The sequence below is a fragment of the Rhinolophus ferrumequinum genome, chromosome 14, assembly GCF_004115265.2.
Source record: "Rhinolophus ferrumequinum isolate MPI-CBG mRhiFer1 chromosome 14, mRhiFer1_v1.p, whole genome shotgun sequence".
In the NCBI taxonomy this organism is placed as follows: domain Eukaryota; kingdom Metazoa; phylum Chordata; class Mammalia; order Chiroptera; family Rhinolophidae; genus Rhinolophus; species Rhinolophus ferrumequinum.
Window position 1 is genome coordinate 14,431,376 of NC_046297.1, and position 23,834 is coordinate 14,455,209.

Sequence of the window (23,834 nt, forward strand, 5' to 3'; positions counted from 1 at the left end):
AGATAACTGATTGATTCCGGAATATACATATACAGCTATTCAACTACATATTGTACAACTTTTACAATATTCAACTATACATATAGTTGAATCTAAATTTTATTAGACCATTTGGTGAAATTCATCAGGATTTAATCAGGCCTCTTAGTCAAAATGTCTGCAGGAGTCAGTTGTTGAATGTGCTCTTCTTCCTCTATGGGAACCTTCCTTCTGCCTTTCAGATCTCAGGCACCAAAAAACAAACCAAAGTTGTTTACCCTCAGCACATCCTAGCAAAAAATTTTCTCAAACAACATACCAATCCTACATAGATTTTTTTTTTTAAGGCAAATAATTCCACCTTCGCTGACAAAATAAAAGCACTCTTTTGGGAATGTTTGCATATTGGTATTTTCCTACATACTGTCTTTTAGTTTTGATTATTTTAGTAGTTTTTTAATGTATTCTTCAAAAATCATTTTTTGTCATAGGTTAAAAGTTGAATGGCAATTAGAATATATTACGGCTCTGTAAAGCTTTCTGAGTATTAAGTTTAAGGGAAAAAAATCAAGAAGTAACTGTTTAAGTGAAAGTCTTGTGTTTTCTCTTTTATTTTTCTAATTCCAGGCAACAAATGGAGACTCAGATAGGTGCTTTGATACTAGCCACAGACATCAGTCGCCAAAATGAGTATCTGTCGTTGTTTAGGTCCCATTTGGATAGAGGAGACTTATGCCTAAAAGATGCCAGACATAGGCATTTGGTTTTACAGGTAAAATGGAACTTGGAAAGATTGTATTTCTAGGGCAAAGCTTTTGTCTAGTAGAATAAAAATGAAACATTCCAGTGTAGTTTCCAGAGTGGTTAAATCTTGACAGAAAGCTATGCAGTTTCCTTCCATTCGTAAAATACTTTCCAGAAGGAGAACTTGCTCCCTAGGAAAACACCATCGCTTTTGTATTTCTCATACTGGAGATTTCTAACAAAAACAGCTTTTGCAAGATTTGGGTCCCAATCAACTAATAGCATTTTATTTTAATAAGTTCTCACATTAAAAAATGAAAGAATTGCATGATTTATTTATGGCTTACGAGTATGGTTAATTCAGTCCCGTGCGTGGCTCTTTGGTATTATCAAGCCTGTACAATTAGGTTAGCAGCCTTTTAGCATTCCTGCAAAAATGATTGGTAGACCTAATAGCTTTATAAAATTCATATAAAAACAATGAATTTTCTGTTGCAATATTGTTTTAAGTGTTCTTTTTACCACTTTAAAAGTATATTACCACTTTAAGAGTACAATTGAAATTTTACTTTCTTTCTTAAAACAATTTTAATGTTTTGTTTGCTAGATGGCTTTGAAATGTGCTGATATTTGTAACCCATGTCGGACCTGGGAATTAAGCAAGCAGTGGAGTGAGAAAGTAACCGAGGAATTCTTCCATCAAGGCAAGTTCCAGTATTGAGTGATACTTAATCGATCCAGTTCATTTCTTAGCATCATATAAATAAAATAACTCGGACATTTACAGGAGTTTGATATTTTCAGTGACAATTTACAGTAGATGCACACATAAGCAGTAATGTATGAATTGAGCATCTGTGTTGAAACTTAGCAGTTCTCTTTTGAAACCATCAGGTGTGTCCGTGTGCACTTGTGAGTAGTCATAGGTCAGGTTGGAAATTGTCCTGAACAGAAAGATTTCCTTGACCTTGCTCCTTCCTTGTTCTGTGCGGAGGTCATGGCCGTCTGAACGTGCAAGACATTTTCATGGTTTAAAGCAGAAACCAGAGATCGTCATTTCACGCACGTTCCTTTTAGAAATCTAAGTTTTAAATTAAAATCCTGACAGAGTTACAGTCTTGGGGTAACACCTAGTAAAAGCTTTCCACCTACTCCATTTAGAACAGGGTTTTAGCTTGGCAACCTTTTCCATGTTTGAGTAAGTTAAAGAACTCATTTAGAAGCTGTCCTCTTAGAATTAAGGGTGTTACGTTGTTCCTAAGGGATTTACAGGTAAGATAAAGACTTTACTTACATATTTAACCAATAGGTGTGTGCTACATTAATAATTTTGTTTTTATAACTTCTAGGAGATATAGAAAAGAAGTATCATTTAGGTGTGAGCCCACTCTGTGATCGTCACAGCGAATCGATTGCCAACATCCAGATTGGTAACTATACAGACTTAGATGTGGGCTGGTTAGAAAAATGCCCCTGGTTTTAATTTTGTCAAGAAGAGAGATATGCATTTGAAATACAAATATTAAAATTATGCTCATTTCTATTTTCTAAATAATTAAAAATTTTACCCTTGTTTTTCCTTTTTTTCCCCCTTATAATTTATTTTCATATGATCATAGGTCCTAAAAAGCATAATTTTTGCAGAGCTAATAGCAGTCACTTTGTGTTCTAAAACTGAAAGAATTCGTTATTTGCCCACGTGGAAGCCTCTTTTGCCTAATTCTGGGGCTGCCATTTAAAATGAAAACGGTGACTGCTGAGTGCGATTATAATGTGGACAGTTGTCACTATTGCTGACTTCTCTTTTTATTGCTGCCTGTTGATTAGGTCCAATTCCTCCACATCTTGCACAGGCCTCTTGTAACTAATCTTGAATTGTCCCTTCAGTCTTCTCCCCAGCAACTTCCCCTTACTCCTACAGCACCTCGGGCCCCCTTAGTGTTTCCCATTCACAGGAGCTTCTTCACTCTGTACCTTGCTGGCCCTTCTCATCCGCATGACAGATTCTTTCCTTGAAGCTTCACCTCAAATGCCGTGTCCTCCAGAAGCCACCTGACTCTCCAGGCAGAGCTAGTCACTCCCTTCCAGGCTTCCAGATGTGTCTCACAGCTGTAGGGTTGTTGCCTTTCCCTTGCTGGGGTATTCCTGAGGCCGAGCACTGCACCTGGAAGCAGGGGGCACCTGAGAACTCTGTGGGGCCCTAGAGAAAGCATCATGGAGGGTGCTGGGAGCTTTGTTGTAGAAGAGCATCCGACGGAAAGCGCGACTGGGATTGGCCGTGGGGGGCTTGAGTGGAAAGTGACGGGACGGGAGGGGTAACTCAGCAGGTACTGAAGGAAGGATGTGATTTTGGTAGCTGGTGTTAGAGCCTTTGAGAATTAGGTTGAACATAGTAAAATGTGTACACAGACTTCAGAAAGGTAAGTCTGTAGGAATTCAGAAGAGCGCAGTCCTCTGAAAAGAGGACTGTGCTGTGGGGTCAGATTCAGAAATAGGGAGGGTGCCAAAAAAAAGTACACATTTTAAGAAAGGAAAAACTGTATTAAAACTGTAATACTCAATATATTCCAATAACAAAAGATGAATAGAAGTCATGTGGATACATTTTTTTGGCATCCCCGGTATAATTCTTACATTGTAATTGTAAAGGATCCCCATGTGGAAGACGGTGGGTGGTAACTGACTTGCCTCCAGAGGGATAAGTGGGGGTGAAGGTCTGGCCTGCGGTGTGGGGCACAGACCTGTGGAAATGGTGTGGAAATGCTGGGTCCCCGAGGAGCTCGCACTGGCCAGGGACGCTGAGGTGATGAAATCACTCCAGCTACTTTCACAGTCTTTGCCTGAGTAAATTACCCCCAGATTAATGGGAGAATTTACAGATGAGGTTTTTAAAAATTGCAGTTTCTAGAAGAGAAAAGGAGTTGGATCTCTTAAACTGTTCGTCTCAGTCCGTAGATGTTGTCTGGACCGGACAGTTCTAGACTGGTTGTCAGAGGGGCAGAGACAAGGTGAGGGATGGTCGTAGCTGGCGTCTCCTCACAAGCACCCTCGGACACACGCGCTGCGAGTGTTCCCTTTTCCAGATGGTTTGCCCAGTCTATACAGTTAACAGGCGTTGGTCTTTCTGACATCAGGTACTAGCTGGAAAGGGGCTGGGAAAGATTCTATTTCTAGGGTAAATCATGTGCCCATTAGAAGAAAGACGACGCTGCGCAGTGAGTACTCGGAGCCAGCATAGAGGTCAGTAAGCAGGAGCCGTGTGCGATCGATAGTTTCTTCTTTGGTAGGAACAGTAGTTTCAGGCACAAGAATATCGTGTGCGGGGTGAGAGCAGGCACTTGCCCAGGTGGTATCTGGAGATAAGATGGAGCGCGTGGCCATGTCAGTTACGTGGGTTCCCAGGTGCCGGAGCAGCTGATGGGCAGAGTCCTGCCCTCGAGGGGTGCAGGGTGGCCCGGCCTAGTCATTCCTACCAGGTACTTAAGACCTAAAAGAAATTTTAGGTTGGTATAGAGCCAGAAGCGATGGTTAAGTTGTCGGATGTTAGAGGCAGGATCCAAAAGCTCGCAACCAGTTGGAACAATAGAGAGTCAAATAAGCTGAGTCGTGTAAAAGCTGTAACGAGGTCCAGCTGCTCGTGCTAGCTGTGGCACCTGGAAAAGACAGGGCTTTGGGTGGTCGGCCAGCCTGTCCCGTGGGTATGAGCACGGCTGCCAAAGAGCTGCTGTGTCCCTTGTGCCGCAATGACGTCTGTTACCTCTTGCTCCTCACCAGAATGTTGCTCCTTGAGGGCAGACCCATCTCATCTTCACTGCTCTATCCCAGCCACCTAGGACAGTGTCTGGATATATAGGTTCTCAGCTAGTATGTGTGGAGGGGACGAAAGAAAGAAGCCTATTCTGACGTCATTGCTATTAGATTGGTGCACAAGTAATTGCGGTTTTTGCAGTTGTTTTTAACCTTTTAAACCGCAATTACTTTTGCACCACCCTAATGTTTCAGTTGCCACAATTTGTACTTGAGAAATTCAACCATTAGACCATAGGTGACTTTTCCAATCAAAAGTAGTGGGTGCTGCCTGCTTTAATTTCCGTGAGATTGTTTTGTTGGATACATGGAACCTGTTGTCTGTGGTCAACATGGTCTTTTGCTGCAAAGAAAATGTTTTGGAGCTGCTGAAAATTTAAAAACTGGTTTATAGGAGCAGTGATACAGTTTGTACATTTTCCCTGTCCTTCACATATCCAAAGTCAGGAAGATAATGTTATTCGTTTCTCCTAATATATGAGATTTGATTGCTCAGGTACTTTCTAGGAGGCTGCTTTTCACCCTGCGTAAGCTGCTCTCGTATTACATCAGATGTGTGCTCTGGAGTGCTGTGCAGCCTAAAGGTGCAAACAGTCCTGAAATTACTCATCTTCCTTTTCCGACTATGAATTAAGGGGGATCAGTCATATGAATTGTTTATAAAGTAGGGCCCTGGTATACTTCTAATGTTCACATTAATAATTGATGAATCTCCTTTGTTCTGTTTAGACTCATAATTTTTGTCACGAGTTTTGGCTTTATAAGTTCTGAGCTAAATGAAATGGCTAATTGTAGTCATGACCAGGTGTGAAGATTCCATCCCTGTGGGTATCAAGCGGGAAACAACCCCCAGGTCCCCTTCAGTTCAGGCTTTGTCCCCACTGTCCTGGAGGGGATGCCCTCTTAGCCTCCAGCCGTGTCGCGGGAACTGCCCCTGGAATTGAGTTATGCCCTGTGTCCCCGCGGAGTCCATCCTGCCGCTGTTTGCTGAAGTAAAGGGAGGTGGTGTGCGCCTGGGAGGACTCGTCAGAAAAGGTGGACAGGTGTGGCAGGCACCTCTCCTCCAGGTTCCATCGAGTTACTTGAATACGTTCTTCAAAGATACAGGAATTGCCACACACGTATATTAGAACTTTTGAAAAATAAGGTTTAGGTAATACTGGAACAGGACTTAAGAGAGTAAACACTGTGTAGATGTTTTAAAGATAAAGTTTCAGAACATTCGTTGATAACGTTTTCTCTTATTTCCTCCAGGTTTTATGACTTACCTAGTGGAGCCTTTATTCACAGAATGGGCCCGGTTTTCCAACACCAGGCTGTCCCAGACGATGCTGGGACACGTGGGGCTGAACAAAGCCAGCTGGAAGGGACTGCAGAGAGAACAGTCCAGCAGTGAGGACACCGAAGCGACGTTCGAGGAGTTGAACTCACAGTTATGACCTCAGGAAAATCGGTTATCATAACCCAGAACCAGTGGGACAGACTGCCTCCTGGAGGGTTTAGAAATGTGACATGGGGTCTTGAGGTGAGAGAACTTACTCTTGACTGCCAGGTTGCCAAGGGAATGATGCCAGCATTATTTATGTCCCAAGATTTCCTCTGTTGGATCATTGGAATCCACTTTTTAATTTAAGACCTGAACTTACAGCAATATGCACTTGGCTTTCACATGAAACCTTGAATATGCAAAGCCCAGCGGGAGTGAATCCAGAAGGAGTAGCAAAGGAAGTTTTGTGGCGTGCCACGTGTTTCTCAAAGCATTTATCCTTCGAACCATGAAACTTGAACTGAACCTTTCAGCAGAAATCTCTTGGAATTTCACCAGTCTGATGCAACATTGTGTGTCTGTACCTTCCACTAAGTTCTCTCTGAGAAAATGGAAATGTGAAGTGCCCAGCCTCTGCTGCCTCTGGCAAGACTCGATGTTTACATATCAACTCTGAAATACTGGTTCTAAATTTGCCTTGGAGCATAATTGTGAAGGAACCACTAAGAATTTTAAGATCAAACTGTAAACTGCAGCTCTTCCCCCCGGTTTGCCTTTTTTCTCCTTTGGATGCCACCAAAGCCCCTGTTCGCTCGTTTTCTTTTGTGCACTGGAAACTGTGCATTCTCAGAGTCCCGCCAGGCTTTCACTCCAGTGCTGCTTGGCAATGCAATTCTTTTTAACTATTCGTTTTTAATGTGGGGCGGGAGGGGAAGAACGCCAGTGTCCTAGCTGTATTATGATTCTGCAGTGAAGACATTGCATGTTGTTTTCACTACTGTACACTTGACCTGCACATGCAAGAAAAGGTGGAATGTTTAAAACACCATAATCAGCTCAGGGTATTTGCCAATCTGAAATAAATGGGATGGGGAAGTGTGTCCTTCGAGCAAGGGTACGGAAGTCCCTTTCGCTGCAGTGAGTGAGGTGTGTCGTGTGTGAATGGATGGTGTGTGTGCGTGCATGTGTTCTATTTATCCACGTGGGAAAGGATCTGAACTGTAAGCCTCTATTTATTATTTTAGAATGTGACGGTGAGCAGCCACCCTTGGGGGAGGGGAAGGTAGGTAAGCTGTAAGATTGCTCCAGTTGCCTTAAACTATGCACAAAGCTAAGTGACCAAACTTCTTGTTTTGATTTGAAAAAAAGTGCATTGTTTTTTCGTCCCTCCCTTTGATGAAACGTTACCCTTTGATGGGCCTTTTGATGTGAACAGATGTTTTCTAGGACAAAATCTAAGGACTAATTTTAAACTTAAAACATTCCACTTTTGTAATTTGTTTTAAATTGTTTTATGTATAGTAAGCACAACTGTAATCTGGTTTTAAGAGAAACTGGTGCTTTCTTTTAGTTCCATTGTATTTCCCTTGTTACTGTAAAAGACTGTTTATTAATTATGTTTACAGTTTGTTGCAACAGCCATTTTCTTGGGAGAAAGCTTGAGTGTAAAGCCATTTGTAAAAGGCTTTGCCATACTCATTTTAATATGTGCCTGTTGCTGTTAACTTTTGATGAATAAAAACCTATCTTTTCACATTTTTATCTTTGATATTTACCTCACCTTATAATTCAGTCCTCTGGAAATCGTAATGCTAAATTACTAGGAAATCAAAGCTGTAGCTCCTTGGCTCAAGCATTCACTCCTCAGGTATTTATTTATTCAGGCAGAGTTGGGTGCAGGCCCGCCCTGGGGGGCATCCCGCCCTGGGGGGGATCCACTACCAAGAGCTCCTGAATGAGCAGGCTGAGGCCCACGTCACAGTTTGCTGAGTCCTGCTAACACTTGGTGGAGCCCAGCCTTTCATTCCCACGATTGGAAATTGCACCTCCTGCACGTAGTAAAAGACTACTGTACCGGCCTTTTTAAAGTAATAAGAAATGGCCACTTAATTCTTGGTTGATACCAATGTAATAAAGGTCCGCTTGGCGTCTTCTGTATCTTCCCAAGTCCAATTCATTTGAAGGGATGCAGTACAGACTTTTAAATCAAACATATTATTTGCACAGAAGAGTGACATCCAATAGAATATAGGCGAGCCACATAAGTGATTTTCAACTTTCTAATAGCCACATTTAAAAAAGGAGACAAACCAGATGGAATTAATTTTAATTCCATGTATGTATGTATGTGTATAGCATAATCATTACAATATGTAGTCATTATGAAAAAACAATTGAGATGTTTCACATTCTGTTTTTGGTACAAAGTCTTTGCAATCGGTATGTATTTTACACTTACAGCAGCCACGTTTCAAGTGTCCAGTATCCACATGTGGCAAGTGGCTCCATTTTGGACAGTGTGGATGTAGATGGCAGTGATGGCAGAGCTGTGTGTTACCCGGGGAAGGCCAACTGGCCACTCGTATGCGGTGACATCCCCTTGGCCAATCGGATGCTTCCGGAGTCTGATAAAGACCTTTCTTTCCAAGCTCGGAGACCTCGTATGACAGCGCATGGAGAGAGACTATCTCATAGCAAGCTCACCTTGACCAGGCGCACAGTAACTGATGTTTGTCAAGTGTGATTATTTAAATGCAGTGAGACACAGAACTGTCAATCATTCTCTCCTTTAGGCAGATCTTGGGAAGCCAACTGGGACCCGCCTCCCCGCGGATGCTCGCGCTCACGGAACCGGGTGCCCTGCTCCCCTGGACGATGCTGGAGACCCTGCCAGCAGCTACTTGTCCATCCACATCAGCTTCTGATTGGCTTCAATCCCACGTCAGTACCTGTCGCCTCGTGTGTCTGAGCCGCCTGGGCTCCAGCTGCTGTGTGGCTGCTGCTTCTGCTCTTGGCCACTCACTCAGTTTCTTATTTGATGCTCAGAGAGGATTGTCTTATTTCCATTCTCGGGGGTGGGGGGTGGGAGGGAGACGCCTCAGACTGCCCCCATTTCCTGCCTACACCTATAATAAGCCCATTGTTTTTCGTTCCGTATTATGTGGGAATCACCGCCTATGGCTCTGCTTTTTAAATATGACCTATATTCCTTGAACATGAATTTTCTATGAAAATTTGAGTCAACAGTTCAATAATTTAGAAGATCACATTTAAAATAAATAATTAGATATTATGGAACACAAGGCAAACTTCACATGAATGTTTAAGATAAAACAGGAGACTTCAAAGAATTATTGCGCAGGTAGCAGCCCCCTGGGGCTCCAGGTCCCACTTCCGTTGGAGGCAGCGCAGGGGAGCGGAGTGCATCTCTGCTCTGGGGGTGAAGTCTTTGCAGAGAAAATGTTGGCCAGCCTAGCTTAGTGGGAAAAAGTGTGGTTCCTGGTCAGTGTCTGTACTTTGTAAATGTGACGGGTCATGATTCCCTGTATAAAAGAAGTAAATATTTTATGTCCTTTGCAAACATATTTGTACCTGACGTACAGGTTAGAGGTGCTAGGAATTTTTTGAAGATTTCGTAACAGTCTCTTTTTCCAAAATGCCTTTTTGGCTCTTCCAGCTTTCATAAAACTTGCACATCAGAGGTTTACAGTGTTTTCATGTGTTTTTTGTAAAATGTATAAATATTTTAAATTCCCTGCCAGCAGTATCTCCTGCTTGGGAAGGTACAGTGACCGATCGCTGCCCTGCATTCAGGAATGCTTTTACGTAAACGTGCGTAGGAATCACCATTGCATCAGCTTACAGGTGGAGCTATGGTTGTGCGGGAATGAGCGAGGCCTAGTCTGAGCCATTCCTCACTTGCTAAGGGTCTGCGGGGACCTGGAAGGCCCCCAGAGGTCTTGGTCTGTAGGTAGAATGACCACACTTGGGGGCGCGCTGAGGGGGGCGCACAGCAGGTCTCCACCTTCTCTCGTGCTCAGCATAGGGCTAGTGTAAATTGGGCCATCAATAAATGCCTGTTGAACCGGTAACTTGGAGTTGTAATTATGTGTTTCCTTTTTAGCTATCAGTCTATCATGAAGAGAAATTTTAATTAATACTGGGCTGAAGTTATGTGGTGAGCAATATCTGAGTTCCTGTTGGTACAGAGCCCTGCGCTGGATGCAGTAAAGGTATTAAAAATGATAAAACATGGTCTCTGTTCTCAAAATGTTTGGGTGACAATGATGTTTGCTCATCAATATGGCAGGTTTTCATACTGCACAACATGAATGCAAGGTTTGGGGCTATTGTTTACAATGAATGGTTCAGCGCATTCTCTCCCAACATGTTCGATTTGCAGTGCTTTTAGTGCATTCTCCATCTCATGTATTGAGTCCTTCAGCTCCAGAATTTGGTTTTTTTATAGTTTCCATCTTTCACAAAGTATTCCTGTTCATTAGTTTTATTCCTGAGCTCATGAACTGCCTTTCAGAGTTTTCTTGTATTTCACCGAGTTTCTTCATGACTGAGATTTTGAATTCGCCATCATTTCGGTCAAGATCAGTTTCCCCATGACTTTGCGTTTGGTTGCTAGAGAACTGTCTTTTTCTGTGTTACCTTGGTGATTCGTGGTGCTTGATGTGTTGTTTCTCTGCAGTGAGCAACCTTAGGTGCTGGTTTGATTTTAACTCAGCAGGTTAGAGGTCTTTCTTTTGTTTGCCAGTAGATGGTGCTGTAGACAACTTTTTGTTATACCTGCGTTACATGCATCCCTGTGGTCAGGGGCGCCACTACTGTGCTGAAGGATTGTGGGGGGCGGGTTTGCGAACCCGCCGCGCTGTTACCTGGTTCCCTGTGGTCAGAGGCAGTGGATGCATTTCCGCCGCTGCTACTGGGCTGCGCTGCAACCAGGAGGTAAACTTCAAGAAGCCAGTGCTGCTTCTACCCCGAGCCCTCCGCCGGGCCACACTGACGACCCCACCCCTCCCTACCATGCTAGCTGGGGCTGCGGGCCTGTCCCTGGCCTTCGCGCCCTGCGTCCCCTCCGCCTCCCCATACGCGCACCTTGGGATGGACCCGTGTGTAGATCTCAGGCTGCGAGTGTGCGAGCAGAGGAACCGTTGTGGGGTTACTAGTTGTGGAAGGAGGGATACAAAATGGGTTTTCTCTACCATGACGCTGTGAGATGCTTTGAGCAACAATGTGTTTATCATTGAGCCACATCCTATAAAGAATCAGGAGGCTGCATGATATAAGGTATATATTTAAGCTTTTGGAAGGAAGTATCTCAAAGGAATGTTTAACGTACCAAGTCGAACATTGGCAGAAAACAGAACTTTTCAGTTTCCATCTAGGAATCATCACAAAATAGGGAGTTAGCTTTTTCCATTATCGGGACGGACTCAGATTACTTCAGGTTCACTGGGGGCTTTATCAAGAGGATTCACCTTCATGACAACGGACACAAACCCTTGTGAGGGCTGCAGAGCAGAACCCGGGTCTAATCACTGAAAGGAAGCTTCTTGCCACATCTGCTTGCTTCTCCCACTCCTGCTCCTCCCGAACTCGTCTCCTCTCCGCCTTAGGGAGGCAGTGGAGCGTAGTAGCGTTTTTATTAGGTTGGTGCAAAAGTAATTGTGGCTTTTGTAATTATTTTTAACCTTTTAAACCGCAATTACTTTTGCACCAATCTACTAAGTGTTCTTTACAGCTAGACACACCTGGCTCATTTGTCATATATTAGCCGTGGGTCCTTGGGCAAGTTACCTAATCTCCCGAGTAGCTTCCTAACCTGTAAAATGTGTTTCCGAAAAGTAAGATAATGTATTGACTGTTAAGTGTCAGATCACTGGCCTATTTCCTCATAATCTGTTTTGTATAAACCGCTCAGGGGTACGGCTGTATCTCACAACGCCCTTATTTGAGCTCCAGGTGACAACTGCCTCTCTCCAGGTTTCCTGTCCCAGTGCCCGGACTGGAATCTGACGGGACCAGCTCCTCAAGGCCGTGTCCTTGAGCATTACCAGGTGCTGGGCAGTGAGCTGGGCTGAGGAGTATCGGGGTGACCTGACCCCCGAGATCAGTCTGGTGTACTTCTCTACCCTAGTTGCTAACACCAGTAGTTCAGATCACTCCCCAACAGTCTGGTTCTCATCCTCTTTCACCCTTTGATAAAAAGCACGACTGGCCAAATGGGATGGCCGCACTTCGTACCGCCACTAAGTCCTGGTATGAAGAGTTGGGCCTTTCTCCCCAAGTTAAGGCTTTTCCAGCCAGGAAGAGAGCACTTGTGAGTGACGGGCCTACGTAGCCATAGCTGTTTGCTATGGAATGGAAGGCACTACTGGGGTTCTCTTACCACTTACCTTCTTGAAAATGTCTGTTACACTGTGACCTTTGGAAAAGGCTGGAAAATCTACCAGAGGAGAAAGTTTGAGAAACGCCAGCTGTAGGAACAGTCAGGTTTCTAGCCCATATGAAGTAGATTAGGACCGTCTCAGAGGAAATATCCAACAGAGAACTAGCCCACGTACAAGGCTTACGAGGAGAAACTAAAAAGAATTATAAGAAATAGGGTCAATGGGATAGCTCAGAAGAATGTCGAATCTCTCATTTGAGAAGGGGAAGGACTCAGGAACAGCAGAAGGAACAGTGATATTGTCATAAAACCAAGTGTCTCGTTCTGCCCGACAATCCCAGAGCTGACTTTACTGGGTTAACTCCTGAAAGTTTAAACTTCGATCTGCCAAATTCTAACCCAGAGAGAACTTCTATTTGGGGTTAGTTATCGAAAGGAATTTGTTTTTGGTAGTTGTTACCTCATGTCATCTTCTTTACCAATTAGACTCATTATACAGCAAGAGGACAGGATTTTCTACAGAAGAGCTTATGACAGGGGAGACAACCAGAAGTAAAGACTGTGCGCCACCAATGCACGCCCCGAGCCTGTGCAGGTGCTGGGGCCCAGCCACGGGTCCCGGGAGACGTCAGTCTATTGGGAACTACAGTGACCTCATGTAAAGTGACGTAAGTAACTTATTTAGCACTCCTGTTCACAGATTGTGTTCAAAATCATTATTTCACTTAGTCCTCAACAATTTTTTGAGCTGAGCAGTATTCCCATTTTAAAAACAGAGGTGTGACGTGGCTGAGGTCACACACGGATTGTGTGTAACTCCAAGTCCAGTGCCCCCTGACACATACTAGCTACATAAGTGAGTCCCCGCACTAGTCAGAATCATTGTAGACAAAACAGTGTACCAGTTACTTAACTTTTTAAGCCTCAGCTATAATATGCACAGCTTAACTATTTTTAAGATCTTTCACATCAGGTATTGTGTTGATTGTGAGAACCAGAAACTGAATGAGATGGGTGTTGAGGAAGCCGGAGAAACAGATTTCACCAATTCCAGAGGTAGATTATAGGCTTGAACCCTGAGGAAATGCATCCCAAGGGACGTCCTTTTCGTTTAATGCTGAAATTCCTTGAACAGAAAGGTGAATGAGAAGTGATACAGTTGAAGGAATATATTTCCACTTGAAAAATGTAGAAAGCAAATTCTTTAAGCTACATGTGCAATATAAAATAATCTTACCTATCGTAAAATAAATACATAAGTAAGTTTATGGTCCAAGGAAAACAAAGGTTTGCTTTATTTCAAAACAGTAACTTCCTTGTATTGGAGCACTGACCAAAACTCAATACTGATACAAATATAAATTTCTTAGGAGGTCAAAATATGTCAGGTGAACTTTCTGAATGTCTCTTAAAGGCAGAATTTTTAAACCATATAAAACAATCAGAAACTGTGTACATCAAACAGCATGTGTAAAATAAGAGACGGTTCAAATTTAAGCTGAATAGCCAAACCATGTAAATTACCTTAATATTTGCTAATATCCAGAGCATTGCACATATTTCCAATAACTTAAAAGTGAATGTCTGTCTACTCTTCCCATCTCCCAATCCCCCCCTCACCCAAGGAAATACAACTTTTAAAACTATATTTAAATAATAAACTCAACTATTTACTTATAGTAGGAGATTCTGGCATTAACTATATATAGCTGAGTTTAACAAATACAGAAAATCATGAAGATTTATTATCAAGCATTTAAAAAGGATCACTTACAGCAATTCATTAGAAGCCCGAGAAAGGCAGTTCTCCACTTTCTAATAACACCTAAGGTTTATGGTGCATAATGTAATTCAAGAGAACAGCATTCTGACCAATGACGAACAACATAGAGGAAATTCTTTCGCCTATTCAGTGTTTAAAAATGTTTTGATATTGGTCAAAATAGTAAACTCCATTATGCTGGCAATTTCCATAAGTATTAATTTAGCAACAAGTCATCTTTATGATGCCATTTACTAAAATGAAAATAGCTTACTTAAAAAAGAGATTCACTATTTGAAAACTACGCTTTCCTCCTCAGCACTGACGGCACTGAGGTGAAAGCCGGCTTCGTGGTCCCCGCCTTCCCTTTCTGAAGGAAAGCATTATGGAACTTTAGTAGTGAGCATTATCTGGGTCCTAGTCAACCCATCTCCAAGACACGTGAGAGTGTAACAGTTCTGCTCAAGGTAAGAAGATTCCAATCTCAGATATTTCACTCCAACAAACTGTTATGCCAGCTCTTCCATCATTGAATAGTAAATGATCACTGAAAACGAATGATAACAGTACCCTCATTATACAATTTTACAGATTGTTTTATATCCAAATTATGCGTATAGAACACTTGTACAGGTAGTGTTAAGAATTAAAAACTCACATCTACAAATCTGTATAATTGTTTTCAAGATTGGAAATCTAAACATACTACACATTAAAAACATGTCAGAATTCATGCATGTTCTGGAAAACTTCAGAAATGACCTTCTCAAAAGCAAACTTAGAGTGCTTTTGTTATTGCTTAATCCTCTAGTCAGATTTAAAAGGAGACTACTGAATACTAAATTCAAGTATTTACTAAATAGTGTTGATTTCTACTAGCCAAACAGCCCTAACAAACCAACAACTGAACCAGTACAGTCTTTCTTGGCTTATTGTCTACTAGGAACTTGAAACATTTTCAATCAAAGCCTTCATTTTTCCTGTAGACTTCAACATGTGGGGCCCAAACTAGAAGAGAAACAAACAAAAGGTATAAATAAAGATACTGGTTCATGTAACAATAATGATGTACCCCCGCCCGTCATGGATCAAAGGATTGGGATGTTATGTGAAAAACCACGCAGCCAGATAATGTGAAAACCTTTATGAATTGACACATGGTTATAAACATGACAGAAAAGAAAACTACAATCGTCTTAGCAAGACCCTAGCTTACTTGGAAATACCACCGTTTCCTTTTCAGTGTTTAAAGAGTTTAAAAAATGCTGGAATTTCTAAGTTATCTGCCTCTCTGAAATAGATAAGCACATGTTCCCCAGGAATAAAGGGAATGTCCCGATTAGGAACAGGAGTGTCCGTGACATCTGCTTATCTCCACCTAAGCCATGGCCCCCCTCCTGCAAGGCCCAGGGTGAGTCTCACCCGGTTCAGACTTGTACCCGGTGCCCAAGAGAAAAGTGATCTTTCTTTATCTTGAATTTCTATATCACAACATATATGTTGTCCTAAGATATAAATTTTATTATACTAAATTTAACATTATGTTTAAATATAAATAAAACACAGCATGGAAATTTTACCATTGGAAATGTTTAGTGAAACTAGGGGTTAACTGTTGCTTCTTTCTTTATGCTCTTCTGCATGGAAACTGCTTGTAAGTAGGGGCTGAATCGTGGAACATCCTTTTGAATCTTGCAGAGGACACAGCTGATTACCTGGTAAAATGCAGGTGCTCAGCAGCGGTGGGAACTAGCACGTGGTATGGGAAGGCAGTGCGTGGGCCCCACACTCACCAGCACGGTCTCGGATGTGGCCTCCGGTGCAGGCTGTGGAGCTCCTTTCTCGGCCTCACCATGGCTGTTGCTTCGATACCGGTACGCAAACTTCTTTTTCAGAGCTTCTGCGATGAGGGCAGCAGGGTCGGAAGTGTCCACCGGTTTGGGCTTTAGCTCTTGTTCTGATCTGACAGAAGTGAACAGAAACCAAGGGGACATGTTTCAATATGCTGACAGCACTTCCGTAGCCTCACAGAAAATAAAGACACTGACAAACACTGATGGCAGTGAGTTGGAAACCCTAGATTTAAAGCTCAGTAAAAGAGCACTGGTTAAGCTCTTTCAGGACAATGGCGGTGTCCCTCTCCACAAGCCCAGTGAGGACCACAGCAGGTCACACACAGCTTTATTGAAAGGCTGACTGACAAGACTTTACATGAAAGGGCTTTAAATGCAGTGAGAGAAAAACTAAACAGTGAGTGACCTGGAAGTGTTTATTTTGCTAATCTCTCAGTTAAATATGTATAGCAGCCACTGGGGCATCTGTTTTAAATTAAAAACTTAGAAACTGAAAGTTCTCTAGAAGCCCAGTACTTTTACATCACATTAAAAAATGAGGGAAGCGAGAGAGAAGGTATGTATCCTCACCTTTTTACTGACCGAAGTTTTACACTGTTCATATCTTTAAGGATCTCTAGCATATTTGGCATATCAGGTTTCTTTGGGCTGCTCTTGTCCGAAGTCTTTCCAGCACAGGCTTTTTTCTCTCTTCGTGCTCTGATCAGATCGATGGCAGATGTGCTTTGGGGGGGTGCGGGTAGAGGCGGGGGTGGTGGGGGAGGCGGGGGTGGAGGGACAAAAGGTGGTGCTGGGGTAACAGTGGTAGAATCTAAATCACCTACGGAGATAAGCAAAAATCAATTTTAAGCCTGAGTGTGATGGGCAAATAAAAATTTTTATGTTAAGGACCTCTGTATGCTTGAAAACATTATCCCTAATAAGAATCTCAGTTATGTAAGCAGAAGGAAGTTTCGGTTACTTGGTTAGAATCTAAATGCCTGAATCTCAGTCATGGTATCATTTAATCCCAAAACTCTCCAGATGGAAAAGTTCCATTTAACTTAACAGGAGTGTTTTTGTGATATCAAATGTTCAAGTCTGACTGTGGCATGATTTTTAACTACTTTTAGATGAAATAATTTAGTACTATAACTTTTTAAAAAACTATTTGATAAATTTATGTTCATTTTAAGTATATTTACATATAAGACTTTCTAAACATTAAAAGCCTGCATTCGACTAGAATGTGTTTGAAAGAAAAGATTTAAATTTATTGCTGAACCAATTTCTGGAAGAAGAAAAAAGTGTTATCTTAATTACTCCTTATTTTGGAAATTAAGTATAAGAATTAACGTGGTTATAAAATAAGAACCTTGAAATTTATCTTTCTGCATTATTAGAGGCTAGTTTTTTGGTTGGGTGAACTATACTGATTACGGGGCACTCGATGCAAAAAAGTTTTACTCAGGGATTTAGATTATAACCAGAACACCTGTCATAAATCCCCAAATTATCTCACTATTTATGGCACTTTTCCTAGTCTGGCAGAAGAGAAAGAGAACTGCAATATAAAGTTGAGAAAAGGGCAGGACCGTTGGAGTTTACAAAGTTACACGCTGATTTCATCTAAGTAACACCGATGCGCCTCTGGCATTTGGTACCCGGAGTGCATTTATCTGCGCTCTGTCCACCTCGGCCGTACAGGCTGGATGACATTAAACTCAGGAGCCCCCGCAAGTGGCTCCGAGGCGGAGTGACTGTCTTTACCCTTCAGACACAGTGGGGTAACGCCGAGTCTAGTCAGCACTCAGGACAACACAAGGAAAAACAAGTACTACCTGCCAACAGGTTAGTGGACTAGGATTTTAAGGCTATGGTTTCTTCCCCAGAGTGAGAGAGCCACACAAACCAAAGCAACAGGATCCGCCCAGGAGTCAGAGGACCTGGACTCCATTTCTACTCTGGCCAAGAAAAATGCCTATTAAGTAGCGACTGTGCACGAAAGGCATTTTCTATCATCGCCACATTTCCTCCCACAGTCACTCCGTATCACCTACTGTAATCCCCATTTTAGAACAGGAAAGGAAGGTAAAAGGTAAAGTACTTGCCTCAGAACTTGCAGGTAAGGAAACGGCACTCAGTGGAGTGCTGTTCTGAGATGACTTTGCCTGACAGAGAGGGTCGGTGCCAGCACCACGGACCACTGAGTTCCCCAGGGCAGTCATCTGAGCAGCAATTTGCCGACAGGAATTTCAGTGTTTTCCAAATACACTCACTCATCACTCTCTCTGACAGCATTGAGATTGTTCAAAACAAAAACCACTTCAATGTGACCAGGTCCTAGACTGGACTATGCAGAGGACTGACCCTTGGTTTTCTAACAACCCCAATGGCTGTTACTTGCTAATAAACTTCAAAATCAGTGATATTCTCCTGATTTCCAGTTTGCTGGTTAAAACAAATGTAGGACTTACTGACCTGTAATGAGATTTTGTTGTTCTTGCAGGATCACAATTTTGGCAATCTGAGCTCTGAGAGCAGCAAGTTCATTTTCAAGAGCACAGATCTTCTGCAGTGCTTCCTCGTTCGCCAGTGGTGTCTTCAGTGGAGACTCTTCTGGAGACAGGTTCGGTAAGGAAAACGGCCTGCTTAGGGGCTTCTCGGAGAAAGGAGGATCGTCCTGCAGGGACTGGACCTCTGTCCTACAAGGAAGACAGAAGGCTATCAGGCTTTGAGAGAGAATATAAAAAGTCATCATGCCAATTAATCAGAAAACACCTGAGAACCACTTTTCAGGCTGACTTTGCATAAATCCCCTCCTGTAAGTTTCAAAACAATAAAGCACTTGGCAACCTAATGTGTATGTGTGTGTGTGTGTGTGTGTGTGTGATATACATACATACATACACATATATATATATATATAAAGAGAAATGCAATTTAAAGTTAAGAAAAGGGCAGGACCGTTGGAGTTTACATTATATAATATTTTATATATATACATATATATATACATATATATGTATATATATATGTATGTATATATATATATATGTGTGTATATATATATATATATATATATATATATATATCAGGCCTGGGTTTCTCGTTAACCATCATTCTTAATCTCTAGATAATATGCACAAGCCAACACTATCCTATCAAGAGGCATCACTGATTCCAACAGTGCTTTTGCTAATTCATGTTTTGATTTGGAATAAGTGAAGACACTTTTTAATGTACTTAAAAACGGTAAACTAATTACTAGTTATATTTGACAACAAAATTAAATCAATAATACATTAGCCCCAGGGTGTTGGCTTCTGCATTTCAATGTCAGTATTTTTCATGTATAATATCAAATTGTAAGACGTAACAGTATGGGCCAAATACAGCATCAGAAACTGAAAAGGAGAAAAAAGAATAATTGAACCCATGTACTAATACCTACATGGTAACTAATCGGTTAGGTGTTGAGAATTTTTTTAATGTGCACTGCTCCTTAGCTCCCAAAGGAAGTCTTTTGGAGCTAAGAAAAAAATTCAGATTTCTTCTGAACTGTCAATTTGTATATGTACCATTTCTTCCAATTTTCTACAATTAGTTTTTCCTGCCCTCTAAGCCCTATTTCTATCCTTCCAGTTTTATTGAGGTATAATTGTCCATAAAGTTAATTAACATTGCCCAGCTTCCCTCGGTTTCATATGGTCGTGTGGCCGAGTTTTGGCTAACGAGGCACGCAGGCAGTGTTGTGAGCTAGTATCTAGGAAGGCTGCCGACAGGGAGATGAGTCCACGCAAAGCTCCTTCATCCGCACCCCTTCTCCTGAGAGCCAGCAGCTAACCTTGACATGGAAGCAAAGGATGGCAGAGAGCCTGGCTCGGTCCCTAAGGATGCTCGGGGGCCACTGTCAGCTCCAGAGTAGAAAATAAACCCCCATCCTGCTGGAGTCACCATTATTTGGGGGTTCTCTGTTACATGCAGTCAGACTTAATCCTAACCGCTATACAACACTAGCATTCAGTTCTATTTTAGTTTTCTTTCACTGGATCTTCGTTCTGCCTGTGTTTTGAATGGGGAAGTCTTGCACTCTTAGGTTATGGTATTATGCACTGAATTCAGGTGTTTTTCTTCATATCTAATTTTGTTTATTTGCCATGTTAATTGAACTACCATACTCAGAAGATACTTGCAAATTTTTTTTTTTTTACCTGTAATGTTATCAAACAAAAATATATGGAGAATTAATGTCCTAGCTCTTAGCTAGCAACCAGCTTTAATACTAACTATATTATTTGGAATATATGTGGGCTAGGGAAATGTGTTTGGCTTGCAAAGCTCCAATTACCACTTTCTTATCCCCACAAGGGGAAGGAACAGGTAATGAAATTTCTTAAAAAGTACACGAAGATTAGACAAAGGTGAAAACATCTATACAGAATAGTACCAATGCTTTGAATATATTAATGTTCTTTGAAAGATTGTTACATAAATTAGAGATTAAATGCATATGCTTAACCAACCTGCAATAATAAGATTAAATTTTTTTAAAATCACTGTGGCTCTTTGTTGATGCACCAGGCTAAATTCTAATTTCTACCTACCTTTTGTAGGGTAGATCAAACCATTTTGTTAAACAGCTGTATACAAGAAATACATTAAGTTACAAGCAGACAGAAATTAGTCAGTCTAGTAATGAAGTTTTGGGATATTTATATAGAGTAATTAATTTCAGTATAATGTCAAATACTTTAATATGCTTCTTCAACTATATTCTTGATAACTTTATGTTAACAATACTGAATGATTTTTTAAAAACTACTTGAAAGAACTAGGGGAACTGGGGGTAGGTAGGATAGTGATAATGATAGAATTCTAGTCTTAAGAACAATCTGGGTAAAATACAGAAATCTCAAATAAATGTAGACTTAAAATATCACATTTGTTCAAAACAACAGTGGAGAAAGATGCAAGAGTAGTGGTAACAGATTGAATTTAGAGGAAGGGAGCAGTGTTCTGGGGACAGGCTGGGGCCACTGCTGCCACCACTGTCCCAGGTGAGAGGCAGCACCTGGAGGATGAGCTGGGTGGGAGTGGAACTGAGCGGACAGGGGAGAAAACACACAATCTGCAGGTAAAGACTCATCTCTCCTCCCACTGTCTTTCATTGTCACATCCCTAAAAGAATGAATATATTCATATCTGGAAGTGAGGGCGGTTTGTTTTCATACTATGTGTGAATGCAGACATTTTATGAAGTCTATATTATAACAGCAAATAAAAATTTTGGATACTAGTATCTTGAGTGCTACCAAGAAATGTCGTGATACTATTTATTCAAGAACTAGTGGTCATTTTTGTAGAGAGCATTTCCCCACCTCAAATTATCACAGGAACCAAAAGTATTAAATGCTTGTAAGTTTGTTTTTAAATGTTTTCAAGAAAGATAATCTTCAAATCCCATGAACATTTACTCTAAAGTATCCCAAACTGGAAAAGATAAGACAATTTGGATTAAGATATCAACTATGTGGCATGTTTGAACAGCTTACTTTCTTGAAACTATCTTCTAGCCAAAATAAATTGTAAGAGAAAATTAATATTTAACAGCAACTACAATGTTAAGAAGAATTAATCTTCTATATCTCCTCATAACTCCTGCAAGTAAATTTTATCCTTTTGTTTTCCCATCTACTGAAAATTAAGGACAAAGCACTCGTTAACCTTGAATACCACTGTGCCCAGGTAAGAGAAAAAAAAGCTAGGGTCTTTAGCAAAATTACAAAATGATTTAAGTGACAGTGTCAGATCATCTGTATTTTATGTCTATCCTATTTTTATGACTTTGATTATATAGTTTCTGCACTTCGCTATGTGAAATACTATTGATGGTTATGGTTCAAACAAAGTAATTATAGGAAATGTGTAAGTTTAAATGTGCATTTTTAGAAGCTGAAAAAGGAAAGTAATCCTGAAATTACTGGAGATTTGACATCACAGGAGCTCGAGAATCAAAAACGAAAACAGAAATAAGAGTTGCTCTGTAATATTCTTGTGTGTAATTAAAATTTAGATTTTATGACAATTCTGTCACGTTTCCCCACAGACATCTGCTTGATGAGGCAGTCAACAAATAATTCCTTCTCAGAGCCACCTGTTTTGCCATCCTTCAGAATAGAGGCTATGAAGAACTAGAATAGAGGTAGAATTAATCCAAACTAAAAGACATGCTCTTCAGATTTTTTGTGTAAAATTCAATTTTAAGAAACAAAAACAAAAGAAGTATCAAGTATGGATGTCCCCAGAGCAGAAGACAAAAAGCCAGTGTGACTGTTTTTTAAATATGATTTTGGCTCCAAAGTGATTACGGCAGAGGGCACAGGCCCCTATGCAGAGTGGAGTGCACCTGAATTAATTATCTAGCTCTCTTATCTTTTCAATGTTAGAATCAGGGACTGGCACTTTTGGAGAACAACTTACATAAACATGAAAGGCTTTTTAAGCTCCACTATTTAAAAATCTCTAAATTCAATATAATGCATGTCTGGGGTCCTTTCCCCTTATCTCAGTTAATGAAAACTCAAAATCTGCTATTATTTTTAATTATCTGTGTCCTAGGAATGGTGGTGTTCCTGAAATGGTTATTACTGGCCCTCCCTCACCTTTTTAGAGAAAGGTATAAAAATACACCACACTGTCAATAGGATCCAGTTTAGTTCTCTGAAAACATGAAGTTGGGTAGAAAACGAATAATCTTTTCAAAGTGAGCAAGTAGTTGGATAAAGATGCCTGGACCGGGGAGGTTACTTAGACTGAGAGAAGCCGTCCACGCAAGAAAGAATTTATGGTGGGGCGTTGGCAGGAGGCTACAGGCCCAGACCATGTGGAATCACCACATTAGCTGTTCAACACAAGTCTCTTATATTTTAAAAGTCAGATCTTCCTAAAAATGGTATTAATGGAAATGAAGTTTCTCTCTGGGATGCAGTGTATTATTGATGTGTATTATCAATTAATGTCTAGTGTCAAACAATGAAAATTAAAACGGGAGCGAATAACACCTGCTGTTTGTGCTGCGATCCCCGGGGTCCCGGTGTGCGCCCGCTCAGCCGCTCACTGAGTCACTTCCTCTGGAGCCCGGTTACTCACGGCCGTGCTCTGTGGGCCTCTTCCCTGACACCCTTAGGGCAGCACATCCCACTTCACACTTACTGTTCACATGTGAAAAAGCACAGGCTGGATCTTTAGTCCAAGTCCTCAGGCTCACGTTAGTCACTGTCCTTCCAGCACAGACTTTTATAAATACGCTCATCTTAGCAATCAGCGAATAGCCATTGTGGTGTAAGGACAAGCGCTACCTGAAATACCTTTAAGTCCTATGAACCTATAAATTTGTTTAACACTCAATTTGATATATATGTGGCACTTAGAATTAAGAATTAGATACAACTAGAAATTAATGTATTACTATAGAATGACCAAACCAGAGTTCAACTGCAAGTATTTCATTATTCCTTAAATAACGGTCTACTCCAAGTTATTCAAAAACAGGATGACAATGTGTATGTCTACTGGAAGCCAGAGATTACAGTCTTTAATTTTATCATGTTTAGTGCAAGTATTAGGCTGTGTGTATCCAAAAACTACACATTCTCCTTAGGCTTCTATTATGAAAGAATAAATCAATTATCTTAGATAAGATTATCAGCTATATTGATTGTTTCAGACAATCTTAATGCTTCTTATAAAAATGAGACTTCTTTTCAATTCTGAGGCCACTCTGTTAATTCAAAGGGAAATGAAAATGTGTATAGAAAAGAAATGAGGCCCTACTGTGTGCGTGCCACTTTGCTCAGTTTTCTCATGTTATCTTTTAAAACTCTCCGTTCAAGGTGGGTATTAATACGTACTTGCAATTTAGAGATAAAGTTCAGTGCATGTGGAAAAGAAATCATTTGTACAATTAACCAATTGTGAAGGGCTCACGTGTATGCTGTTTTGCCAGAGACACAATACTGTGACAGAAATATCACAGTGACA

General features: G+C 41.1%; 2 protein-coding genes across 5 annotated transcripts in view; one reads left to right on the plus strand and one right to left on the minus strand.

The window, feature by feature from the left end:
* Window positions 1-7,553, plus strand: part of PDE7A (phosphodiesterase 7A) — an 84,428-nt gene extending 76,875 nt beyond the window's left edge. The window contains exons 10-13 of one of the 3 annotated variants that reach the window (XM_033126385.1): window positions 688-751; window positions 1,331-1,427; window positions 2,073-2,153; window positions 5,785-7,553. In XM_033126385.1, the coding sequence (XP_032982276.1) occupies window positions 688-751; window positions 1,331-1,427; window positions 2,073-2,153; window positions 5,785-5,969 (427 nt within the window). In that variant the 3' untranslated portion in view covers window positions 5,970-7,553. Of the gene's footprint in view, window positions 1-606; window positions 752-1,330; window positions 1,428-2,072; window positions 2,154-5,784 lie in introns of all 3 variants that reach the window. The other 2 variants (XM_033126383.1, XM_033126384.1) reach the window with 2 other exon arrangements.
* A 5,908-nt stretch (window positions 7,554-13,461) lies between these two features.
* The window catches only part of MTFR1 (mitochondrial fission regulator 1), a 55,908-nt gene continuing 45,535 nt past the window's right edge, over window positions 13,462-23,834 (minus strand). For both annotated transcript variants that reach the window (XM_033126647.1, XM_033126648.1), the window contains exons 5-8: window positions 18,273-18,496; window positions 16,383-16,632; window positions 15,753-15,921; window positions 13,462-14,967 (exon numbers count right to left, since the gene is read on the minus strand). In XM_033126647.1, the coding sequence (XP_032982538.1) occupies window positions 14,899-14,967; window positions 15,753-15,921; window positions 16,383-16,632; window positions 18,273-18,496 (712 nt within the window). In that variant the 3' untranslated portion in view covers window positions 13,462-14,898. The remainder of the gene's footprint in view (window positions 14,968-15,752; window positions 15,922-16,382; window positions 16,633-18,272; window positions 18,497-23,834) is intronic.